This window comes from Pristis pectinata, chromosome 17 (genome assembly GCF_009764475.1).
Source record: "Pristis pectinata isolate sPriPec2 chromosome 17, sPriPec2.1.pri, whole genome shotgun sequence".
Taxonomy (NCBI): domain Eukaryota; kingdom Metazoa; phylum Chordata; class Chondrichthyes; order Rhinopristiformes; family Pristidae; genus Pristis; species Pristis pectinata.
The window spans coordinates 10,762,811-10,774,952 of record NC_067421.1 but is presented as its reverse complement, the minus strand read 5'-3'; the positions used below and the strand labels follow the sequence as shown (position 1 = coordinate 10,774,952).

Here is a 12,142-nt window from a genome sequence, read left to right as displayed (position 1 = left end):
AAGGATTCCCCTACCAACAGGTCCCAGAGGTTCCCACAGGGAGGATCGTTGTGTAGCCAGCGGTTGGAGGTAACTAACGGCAACACATCAGTGCTCACCATTGACTACAGAATCCCAGCCATAGTGTTTGTTGGGTGATTCCTGTTCCCGAGTTATTCCATTTGGGATATTTCCAGTACATGATGTTTGATGGTGCGTAAGGCATTGGGTTTGTACATTGAGGAAATCATAAGTGAAAAGGGGCATCTTGCATGAATGGCACAGTCAATTTCTCATCAAATAGAGGGACCCCCATGACATACAACAACCCTACTGCTTGTCCCTTCCTCCTTTTTCCACTCTCCTTCCATTCTTCCCCTCTTCCTCAACCCCTACCCCTCACTTCTAACATTATTGTGGGTGAGGTTTATAGTGGGCAAGACGTGCTCTGCATCACCATAGAAGACCTCCCAGCTATGGTGGTTCTCAGAGCTCCCATCGAGAGAATTGTTGTGACCTTTGGGTGACTCTGAGTAATGGTATCTTCAGGTCACCAGCTCAGGACAGGCCCAGCGATTAATTTTTGTAGGTCGGGAGCCTGCTTGGAAAAATTATACAGGAAAAAGGGCATCTTGCACTGAAATGGCATTTCAGAAAGCCCATTTCCAACTTAGATATGGGGCATCCCATATAATTCTGTCTGTTAGCAATCCTGGTTTGAAGGGATCAGAGTCTAACTTATAAAACATGAAACAAATTAATGCATAATCCATGGAATGTAGGAAGAGTTTCTCTTTGATAATACCATGCACTATGCCCTAAGCTGTATTTTCCTCATTTGGCTGTGGCAATGTTAAGGCCACGCAGCGTACAGTTACTTGGAGTTCCAAGTCAGTCAGGGCCTTGACCTGACCCCGATACTAGCTAATAGCTAATCTTTGGTTATCTGTTCAACCATTTCAGTGTTACCCCTTGAAAACATTCCTTCTCACAAAAGCATATGGATTTGATGCCATATTAAGTACCTGGTATTAAATTATAAGGGCTTCAAACCAAAACTTGGCATAGAAATCCCCATGAGGTAAAAATCACTCCTGACCTTCTCCAATTGGATTAACAAATCAGGGAATGTTATTCCCAGGGATATACATGGGTCACTTTGAGGACAAGTGCAAGGGTTGCCAGCCAAGTTTCCCCAAAAAATTTGGAAGGGTGACTAAAAAACTGGAAAAGAGAAGGCCGATAGGTGACCTTCAACATTGTGAAAAGGTTTTCTATGCATAAACACAGAAAATATGTTTTGACCTGTGGTGGAGCCCACAAATAAAGGCTTAAGTATTTGATAGCAATAAATCCAGTAAGGAATTCAAGATAAACAGTTTTAATCAGAGTGGATAGAATGTGGAACTTGGGGCTGATGGAGAAGCTGAATGGCATAAACTGCCTTTAGAGAGTGCTTGATGACTATACAAAGAGAGCATAACACATCAGAACATACAGATATAGAGGGTATAAACACAAGCCTTGACCAGTTAGGCTGAATGGTCTCTTCCTACACTGTATACTTTATATTAAAGTAATCTAACAATAATGTTCTGTTTGTGAGGTCTTGCTGTGTGCAGAAGGGAGGTCATGTTTGCTGTCATTCAAAGAAAGGCGACTGCCATATATATGATGTGCTTTAAGATGTATTTTAAAGATGAAAATGCGAAATATAACTAAGCCTCCCATTAACCTTTTTAGCAACCTCATTGGTTTATGGAGAAGCACAAACAATTTAATCCTGTCTTGTCATTTCTGCAGTGAGACTAAGAAGATTGTTTGGCTCCAGGATTAATTCTATCACTAAGGATCCATCAATAAGGACACTCACCATCCAGTACATGCCCTGTTAGCATCATCGGGGAGAAGTAACAGGAAGTCCCCGACTTACAAACGCCCGTACTTACGAACTGACCTTCGTGGTTGACCTTCGTGGTCGACCTTCGTGGTCGGTTCGTAAGCGGGCCCGGCCCCCAATCCTACCACGGTGGCAGTACACCTTCTTTGGCTCAACCCTGGGCCAAGTGCGCATGTGCGGCTGGGGAACACCGGGCCAAATGCGTATGTGCGGCTGGGGCCATGTGCAGCCGCGATCCCCGGCTCAAGTGCGCATGCGTGGGCACTGTTCCGAGTTACATACAAAATCGGGTTATGAACAGTTGCTGCTAAGCAACAAATTTCATGACATATAAGTCAATGATAATAAATCTGATTCTGATTCCAATTCATGCTGCCCTTCCTATAAATGACAAGGAAAATAATATTAAACTTTCCGAGCCCTGTCAACTTACAGCCACCGTAGATGATGGTGTCACAATAGTACGGGACTCCCAGTCCTCATTATCTGCTGACTTGCTATGCACAGATCCATGTACTCATGAGGTCAGCCCCAGGCTCTATCTCAAAATTTTGCAAACAAATAAGGCTACATACATACACATAAAGAGGAACCAATCCCTGCCTGCATAAGTACAGTGATCAGTTTCCAGACCACTTGTGTTAAGTAGCTCCCTCCTGTATGCCATTAGAACAGAGAGCGGTCTATGTTTACACAGCCACACTCTGCGATTTCAAAACTGATCATTCCTTCTAAGTATCAATACATTCAATGGAAATAGTACGTTAGCCAATACCATCTCACTTTAGGTACACGAGTATTTTAATATGTTTATTAATGCATATTAGTGCCTTCCAAAAATCTTAGTCCAATTTTATATTTATTTGGAGAGTACATAGGATACAAAGAAGAGGGTCTTAGCAGTATCCACATTTTTTGTTATCTTTGGGAAATCCATGTCCCTACCTCTCATGGATGACAAGGAGGAATTTGCCCCATGTGTCAGTGGCATCAGTTTGGAAGAGATAGTTGACCAACCTCACTGCTCAAACCTCAGGGACCTGGAAAATTCTCCTTTTGAAGAATGGATTCAATTGGCTATTAAAAGTGACTGTTGAAACTGCTCCCATCACCTCCTTGGTGCATCCCGTACCAGAACAAAGTGCTATGTCAAAATGGAGAATATTCCTCCAAAATTCCCGGGAACTGAAACCAGTGGAGGAGATGAGTGACAGTCCAAGCTACACTCTGCTAAGAGTTGCAGCCAATGACCTCTGCCCCGTCCTGACGAACTGCCCTGCCCTACTCTGTCATCAGGTGCCACCAGTTCTCCTTGGATCTATTCTCCCTCAGCCCTTTTCACGAGCTATCACCACATCTGGCATTTATAAAGAACCTGCATCACTGCAAAATGTCACAAGTTACAGATTAGGGAAACTGATCAAAAGTTAGGTCAAAGAGGTAGGGTATAAAGTCATAATGTCATACTGCACAGAAACAGGCCATTCAGCCCAATGAATCAGTGCTGACCATTTATACTAATCCCATTTTATTAACTTCACAATCCCATTAACCACCCCAGGTTCTACTGTTCACCTACAGTAGAGAGAATTTACAGTGGCCATTTTAACCTACCAACCTGCATGTCTTTGGGATGTGGGGAGAAACCCATGTGGTCACAGGGAGAACATGCAAACTTCACACAGACAGCAGCCGAGGTCAGAATTAAACTCGGGTCTGTGGAGCTGTGAAGAAGCAGCTGTACTACATGCACCACTGTAGAATGAGTGTCTTAAGGAAGTAGAGGGCCAAAGTGATAGACACAGATAATGAAGGAATTACATTAAACCACTAATTGTGAATCACAGGACGACACTTACCAGCCACAGCTCACTAAAGACTCCACACACCACATAAATTCAATCTTATGACTAAGGCAGATGCAGAGAAAAGATAAACTGCAAAGGAATGTCAAACTTTTCACAGGGATCTGCAATTTTTCACCGGTCTTGAACACAAAGAGGTCAGTTTGTGGTTGAGCAACTAGTGGGAGAGGAAAGTATTTAGAGAGACAGAAACATTATCCTGGATGGTATAACTGAGGGATTCTTTAGTTTACAGCATCTGGGACAAACGCTCAACAAGTGCTCAACAATTATATCAACAATCACCGATCAGAGTCCCAATGATCTCTCAGTAAGACCATCCAGTGCCACTGAAGGAAAAGGCTCCAGGGATCCTCAGTGAACACCCAATGTCACTGACGGAAGGGACCCTGGGATTCTCAGAAACACCCACTGTCACTGATTTCAGGGACCCTGGGATTCTCAGAAACACCCGCTGTCACTGACAGAAGGGACCTTGGGATTCTCAGAAACACCCAGTGTCACTGATTTAAGGGACCCTGGGATTCTCACTAACACCCAGTGTCACAGAATGAATTCAAATTACAAGTAAACATCATGTACTGTTAGAGTATCTGTAATCAAGTGAGATCTGTGTTCTAGCAGAAGCAACTGTGCCTTCATTCCCACTGTGTGAGTCACTGGGATCATTTAGACAGAGAGCAAAGCCCAGCCCTTCCACCCCCCCCCCCCCTTTCTCCTGCCAAATTCAGCTGCATTGTAAGCACCTTCCACTCCTTTAGTCCTGTCCTTGTGCCATAAACTGCCCTGCCCTGAATTTCATTGTACCTTCAGCCTTGTACGCTGGCATCTTTCTGATCCACTCCGAGGAGAGAGGAGTCGCTCCACCAATCGCTTCTGGATGATGATGGTATCCATGTCGGATATCAGATTTCTCCTGACCCGCCGGGTGACCTCTCCACTCCACCCACCCCCCCCCCCCCCCCACCCCACTGACAGACTTTGCTGGAGCACTCCTGTGCCTATCGCAAATGAACTGTACCAGGGAAAGGCTGGACTAGGAAAAGAGACCTGGAATTTCCTGCTTTATGCATTCATCAAGAGCGGGGGTGGGATGACAGCCACAGACTTCATCCAAACAGACTTCCTTAAATCTGAGCTCCAAGGGCTTTGAAATGTGGCACTGTGACGGGATGTGGTATCCAATACTTATTTTTAAGACTCTCTCATTAATCAGAAAACTCAGGAAAAAAATGACTCCCAACAATCACAACTTAGTCTCAATGGCAGGAAATATCGACAGAATAGGCACTCCAACTGAAAATTAACAGATTATGAATCAAACAATTCCCCCACAAACTCCCACAATTCTCCCGCCCAATCCTTCCCATTTGCAGTAAATCCCGGGACTTTCTTTTCCAGCAGGGGGATTAACCCATTCAGCCACCTCAGCCTGACACTGTGAGATTAACCCAGTCAGCAGCAGCTTCTCAAAAGCACTGAGGTGGAAAAATGTATTAACCCTTTCACTCCCCCCCCACCTCTGTCCATTTACACTTAGATATTGCCACAATATTGGAGATATTTTTCCATTTAAATGAGCCACTAAAGAACACATCTTCTTTGCAGCAATGAAAGAAAGATAGGCATTTATATATTATGCAAGTCCCAGGTAACTCCAAAGGTTTCACAACAGATGAAAGACATTATTTGAAGTGTAGGCGTTGTGGCAATCTGGGATACATGATCGCCAACTTACACACAACTAGCAATGAGATAATTAAGAATGAGATAGTGGCTAGAAATCATAAAAACCACACCCTAGACTCGTTTCTTGGAGTAATTTTCTCATCTTCAGACAAGGAGTCACGATTCCTGGATCTTCAGGCCAGTCACCTAAACTCAAACTTACATCCACAGTCCACTGCCACGGCATGGTTCTCAACGGGAACCGTTGCATCGAGGAGCAGGACTCAAGTGGATTGGCCAAATCAGGAATGGCAGGTTGAAGTTATGAGGTGACATCCCAAGTTTTCGATGGACAAATGAGGACCATCAAGGGAAGCATTGGAATGGTCGGGTGTGCGTCCCCAAAACGAAGAACATAAGAGGTAGAGTAGGCCATTCAGCCCCTCATTCTAGCTTCGCCACTCAATAAGATCTGGCTGATCTTTTCCCTCAGTGCTACTTTATTTCACAAACCCCATATCCCCTTGACTCCCGGAATATCAAAACATTTATCAGTCTTTGTCTTAAATGTACTCAGTGACTGAACTGCCACAGCCAACCTGGGTAGAGAACTGCAAACATGCACCTTCCTCAGAGTGAAGGAACTCCTTCCCATTTCACCCCTGCGTGTCCAGCCCCTAATTTGGAGATGGTGACCCCATGGTTCCAGGTACTGCAGCAACCTCCCCACCAAACCCCATTCGAAAGTTTTACCTTGCAGGTGGAAATATCTGCTCGTTTGGTGTGGATTCCTTGGCTGACACCAGCATTAGACTCCACAACACTGGCTAAAACATGCTAACAGTGGTAAACATGGATTAATTTTAACCTTGTGCAGATCTTCACCTTACTATTAAGGCCTGCATTTCAAGTCAGGCCATCTTTCCTCTGCACATACTTGTGTCTCATCTCACATTGACACATCAATCTTGTGGCAGCTGAACAATGTCACTGTCGCTTGATCAGCAGGCTCTACATATGGGCTTGACATCGGCAGAAGTATCTGCATTATATTGTATAGTGTGCTCCACAGAACTGCTGACCAAATCTCACCGCTGACCAAATCTCACCGCTGGTGTTCCACTTCAAATCAATTGCGCAAATAACTCGGCACAGTGATGCAGCTGGTAAAGAATGAAACCAAAGGTGACCCCTTAGCCAGAGAGGGAGGCATTAAGATTGATCTTCAAAAGGTTGGACAAGGTGATGGGTTTTAAGCAGGGTTTTAGATGTGGAAAAAGAGAGACTGAAATATTTGGAGAGGTAACACAGAGCCTGGGGTTTGAGAAGCTGAATCTACAGCTGTCGATGGTGGAGCAACGAAAACTGAGTGATGCTTGAGAAGCTGGAATTGGTGGAATATAAAGCTCGTGGAAGATTGGGATTCAGGAAAGTGGAGCCAGCAAGGGGAGAGGTCATGGAGGAACTTTAGGATAAGAACATCAGAAATGAGATGTTCATAGAATCATTGAATGGAAACAAGCCCTTTGTCTCACTACGTCTGCGCCAACCATCAACCACCCTTTTACACCAATCAGACCATAACCCAATCATTCTCCAAACATGTTGCTGGATCTTGGAACCTATGTAGATCAGCAAGCTCAGGGGTGATGGGGAAAAGGGCTTGGTAGGAGTTAAGATATTTTGGGTGAGCAAAAGTTCAAGGGGAGAATGGGACACAGGCCAGATAATGTTGAAATAATCAACACTCCAGGTACAAAAGTGTGAAGGGGGTTGGAATAGCAGAAAACTAAGATATGTCTGGAAATGTCAGGCAACATTTTCATTCTACACAGTCCCTCCCTCATGTAGTAAGTAATGGCTGCTATTTCTAAAATGCTAAACAAAACCCCAGACTGGAAAGGGCTGGTCAGTGCATTTGGAGAAAAAGTCTGTGGTCTCCAGGGCTGTTTAGGCTGCTGATAATTTGACCGGATAGCTACGTGTTCAGTTTTATGGCATTTTCACAAAGATGAATGGCTTGTTTTGAAGCTGGAAGACTTCAGGTGTCTGGAATCACTCCCAAACTGCCAAAAATATTTCTCTGAAGAGAAATGCTTTCGTTCGAAAATTAACGAATGGCTGCACTCACAGAGTAAGACCACCACCCTGTTTCGGGCAAACTTTGCATTGGAGGAGTAGCCGGGATACATGGCAAACAACATATCTCTGAAAGAAATTGAGGTGAATTGAAAAAATAAAATCATAGTCTAAGAATCCACCAACTATGCTTCACTTAGCCAAGGTGACAGACCACTGTAACTGGAGCTGTCCTGAGCATTGCTGTAGTTCGAATGTGAAACAATGAATTAGACTTCAGGAGTTCATTTTGTTTTATTTTTCAGGATCAGATCAGTGCAGGCAAGGGCAGTATTTCATCCCCATCCCTAATATGAATGGCTGGACTTTTTTTTCATGCAACTCTTGTTTGCTATCTCCAAACTTTTCCTCCCTCCTGGATCCTTGCCCTGACTGTGGGTACCGTTCCACAGGGAGCTTACTGTTCAGTACTTTTTTTTTTCACGAGCAGAGCCTAAAGCAGAATAGTGGCAGATTTTTATTAAAGGGGGTAACACCGCTTGCCCTAAGCTTTACCTGATCTGGCTTGGGATTTTCTATCAGGGAATCACTGGGTGGTGAACAACAAACACAAAACCACTGGCTTCTCCACCTCGATGATTCAGGACTGACACGGCCAATGATAACAATCACACTGTGACCACTGTCGAGGCAATGATGCATCAAGCCTAGGACTTTTGTTGTTGGTGAACAGTCCCTATCCTTCTCTACTATGAAGCAGAGGGAGATTCCTACACAGTTTTGTTTCTCTCTTCTTCTATTCCCAGGTGACCCCTTCCAAGGTCATTTTCAATGTCCCCCTTGATCTCACATTTTCAGCTTTCTTTTGAAAGCAGCAGAAGAAAAATGAATTTCATAAGATGCAAACTCTTCTTTGAAAGAGGGAATTTCCAATGAAGGATGTTCCAATTGAAACCAAAGTTTAACTGTGCAGCTCAAACTGCTCATCACATGATTCCAGCCCAGGCTAAATCCAGCTATTCTCTGAGCCACAATGTTAGAGGGTTCAAGTTTCCCATCCCTCCATAACAATGTAGCAAATTAACCTTTCCCCCTTAACCAGACTTCAAACTACCTGCTCCACCTTAACCTGATGCCAAATTAGTTGTTCCATTTTAACCAGGTATGAAACTAGCTGTTCCATTTTAACCAGGTACCAAACCAGCATTTCCACCTTAAAAATACATGAAACTAGCTATAAGACCTTGAACAAGCACCGGGTATTTAAGTGACTTCAAGCTGGTTCACAATTCCAAACCAGTTGTGACATCTCAGCCAGGGCACAAGCATTAAGGTAACCAGGTGTTGCTGTTTTACAGCGGCATTTAGCAGAAAAAGTACCATAACCCCAAACAGACAATGTCCCTGGAATAGCCATTAATGCTCAAAACTCATTCCTGACCATTGAACAGATCTACCAGTGGGCCAACAGTGTTGGGAGTGAGTGCTGCCACTAAAGAGTATAGGTTCATGTGTCGATGCACATAGGTCTAAGTGCCCAAACAGTATTCCACATCATGTCAGGGCCAACTCAGAAAACAGTTCAGCCAGGTTGGAAACAAGAAGCTCCCACAAACAACAATGCAAGAAAGGCCAGACTGTACATTTTTTAAGGAGCAGATTGATAGATAAATATTGACCAGAGCTCTATTTCAAAATAGTGCCAAGGATCCCCTTGAGAAATCGGACAGGGCCTCCACTTAATGTCTTACTCAAAGCATTGATGGTGTCGGCCTAAGTTTTGTGTGAAGCCTCCTGAGTGAGCACAGAACTTTCTCACTCAGCAGCAAGAGGTCTTTCAACTGGGACACCACTGACTAGTAAAAGTTTGGAATCAATGTAGGCAATGTTGTAAATATTCAGTTGAGATGCTCAAAGCCGTGCATCAGGAGCTTATAGAAGCCCTGTGTAAGCAGCAGAGGAAACACCACATCTCAAACTATCCTTCACCTGCTCCATCTGTGGAAGTATCTGCAGTTCCCATACTGGCCTCATCAGCCACCTCAGAACTCATAGAACCTGAGTGGAAACAAGTCATCCTCGATCCCGAGGGGGTGCCTAAGAAGATGAAGGTGGCAGCATGTGTGGAGACAGATGCTAGAGTTAACCTTTCAGGAAGATGATCTTTCATTGATTTAATTTCCAGCTTTTGCAGCCTTTCATTTTTGTTTTATGTTAAACACAGAACTTATCTCTTTGGGCTTCTTTTTCTTTCTGGCTATTCCTGAATCTCCTCAGAACCACAAAGGCCTCCCCGGCCAGGTGTGAATTAAAATCAGAGCTGGGGAAAATTACATAATTCGGACCTATCTCCATGACGATGAAACCTTTCCCATTTCACTGAAGGATTAACTATCCATCCAGGAGCTCCAGCAAGCTGGTATAATTAGTATTGGTCCTGGAATTCCACAGAATATCTACCTCTTAGTCTCTCCACTGTACTTTCAGTTGGAGACTTGCAGAACTAATGGAAACTCCATTATAAATATCTATTTTCTATCAATTAGGTGAGGTTTTCCTCGTAGGGAATTTCAGGAGAAACATCTTTTGGAAGAACTAAGTTTTCTTTCTCCTTCATTGAAGCTTCATCTGCAAAGATTACTTTGAACTTTTTCCCTGATCAGCAATCATTTACTCATCCATGCCTAACTTAGAAGGTTTTCCACTTGTCAATCTGCCATTTGGATTGGGCCACTCCTTAAGATGTTGTCTGTTTTCCACACAGGATAGTTCATCTAAAATGCTCTCATTATATCCAGATGGCAAGCTACACTCATGTGCCAGTTTTCCCAAGAGACTACTGGACAAACATTGAAGTGAGATCAAATTGTTAACAACAAAGAGTATTTAAATCAATAACAGTGAGAAATTAAATCCTAAACAGTGTAGGGAGACCAAACCAGTAACATCGAAGAAAGGTCACATCATACCTATTGTTGCATACAGGAGAGAAAATCTCTAGCATGTATGAGCCTGAAAATCAATGGTATCACCGGTCAGACAATGAAAGGTCCTGGACCTGAAACCTTAACTGTTTCTTTTTCCATAAATGCTGCCTTTCTAGCAGCATGCTTCCCGCATTTGCTGTTTTTATTTCAGATTTCCAGCATCTGCGGTTTCGTGATTTCCTTTAATTGTAGTACACACCCTGGTTCTCTCCTATCATTAGTGCTAATACTTCTACATAGAACTTGCATTCAGAAGCTGACAAACTTAGCCAAATAAAAGTTTGAATTGAAGACTTAATGTAAAGGAGTTAATTGTTCATTCACTTTGCGGTGTGAAACTCCAAGCCTCTCATTTCTGCTGACGTTTTCTCCCACCAGCCTATCAGAACAGGAGAGAGTTCACCTCCCAGGCTGGGCCCTGATCCCAGACTCACTGCAACTGGGAAGCTTTGTCAGGCATCCTGTTACTATAAATACAGGTTATTCAGCTTCTTTGTGTAGGGCCCCTGTGTACTGCTTCTGAATGAGACTTCGCCACTGCCAAACTCTGATATCACACGAGGCTGGAGCCAAAGGAAACATCACCAGCTGTGAGTTTAATAGGGACAAGGGAGAAAGAGAATGAGAGGGAGAGAGGGCTGTGAAAATAAGAGGCAAAAGGAGAAATAGGAGAAGAAAAAGTCTAAAGAGGAGCAAGGCAAAAGGAATGTAGAGAAGCAAAAGACCAAAAAAAGACAATGAGAGACTTAAGAGAAAGGGTCAACTAGAAAGTACAGTGATAGTCAGACAGTCACACAGGACAGAGACAGACTCTTTGACCCATACTGACCATCAAGAACCCATCTATACTAATCCCATTCACCAGCACTTGGGGTGTAGCCTTCTGTACCTTAGCAATTCAAATGCCTGTCCAAATACTTCTTTAAATGTTGTGGCAGTATCTGCCTCCATCACCTTCTCGAGTAGTGTGTTCCAGATTGCAACCACACTCAGGGCTGAAAAGATTTTCCTCAGATCCCTTCTAACCCTCTTACTCCTCACCTTAAACCTATGCCTTTTGGTTTCAGACATCTCTGTTACAGAGAAAAGTCTCTCACTATCCACTATATCTCCGTCCCTTGTAATTTTGTACACCTCTATCAAGACCCCCCCTCTGGCTCCTACGCTCCAAGGAGAAGAAAGTTTAGTGCATCCAGTCGCTCCTCGTAACTGGAACATGCTATCCCATTGTGAAAGAGTACAGTGAATGCAACTAAAAGGGGAAAACAATAAATGCAGAATGGCCATAATGCATTAATAGCATCTCAACAGCCTCACTCTTTTGGATTCATAGAGTCATGGGAGGGATACGGCATGGAAATAGGCCCTTCTGCCCACTGAGTCCATGCTGACCATCAGTCACTCATTTACACTAATCCTACCAATCCCATTTTTTATTCCTCCCACATTCTGAACATACAGATTCAATCACTCATCCACACACCAGGGGCAATTTACAGTGAGACAATTATCCTATCATCCCGCACGCCTTTGGGATGTGGGAGGAAATTGGAGCACCTGGAGGAAACCCACGTGTTCACGGGGAGAACGTACAAACTCTACACAGACAGCACCCAAGGTCAGGATTGAACCCAGGTCCCTGGCGTTGCGAGGCAGCAGCTCTA

General features: G+C 43.8%; 1 protein-coding gene across 4 annotated transcripts in view; it reads right to left on the bottom strand.

Moving 5' to 3' along the window:
• The window catches only part of septin5a (septin 5a), a 79,960-nt gene that overhangs the window by 20,297 nt on the left and 47,521 nt on the right, over positions 1–12,142 (bottom strand). Inside the window, exon 1 of one of the 4 annotated variants that reach the window (XM_052031989.1) lies at positions 4,552–4,700. The exons of the other annotated variants lie outside the window; for them this stretch is intronic. Within the exon in view, the coding sequence (XP_051887949.1) occupies positions 4,552–4,641 (90 nt within the window). The 5' untranslated portion in view covers positions 4,642–4,700. Of the gene's footprint in view, positions 1–4,551; positions 4,701–12,142 lie in introns of those variants that run through there. 4 annotated transcript variants of the gene reach the window in all.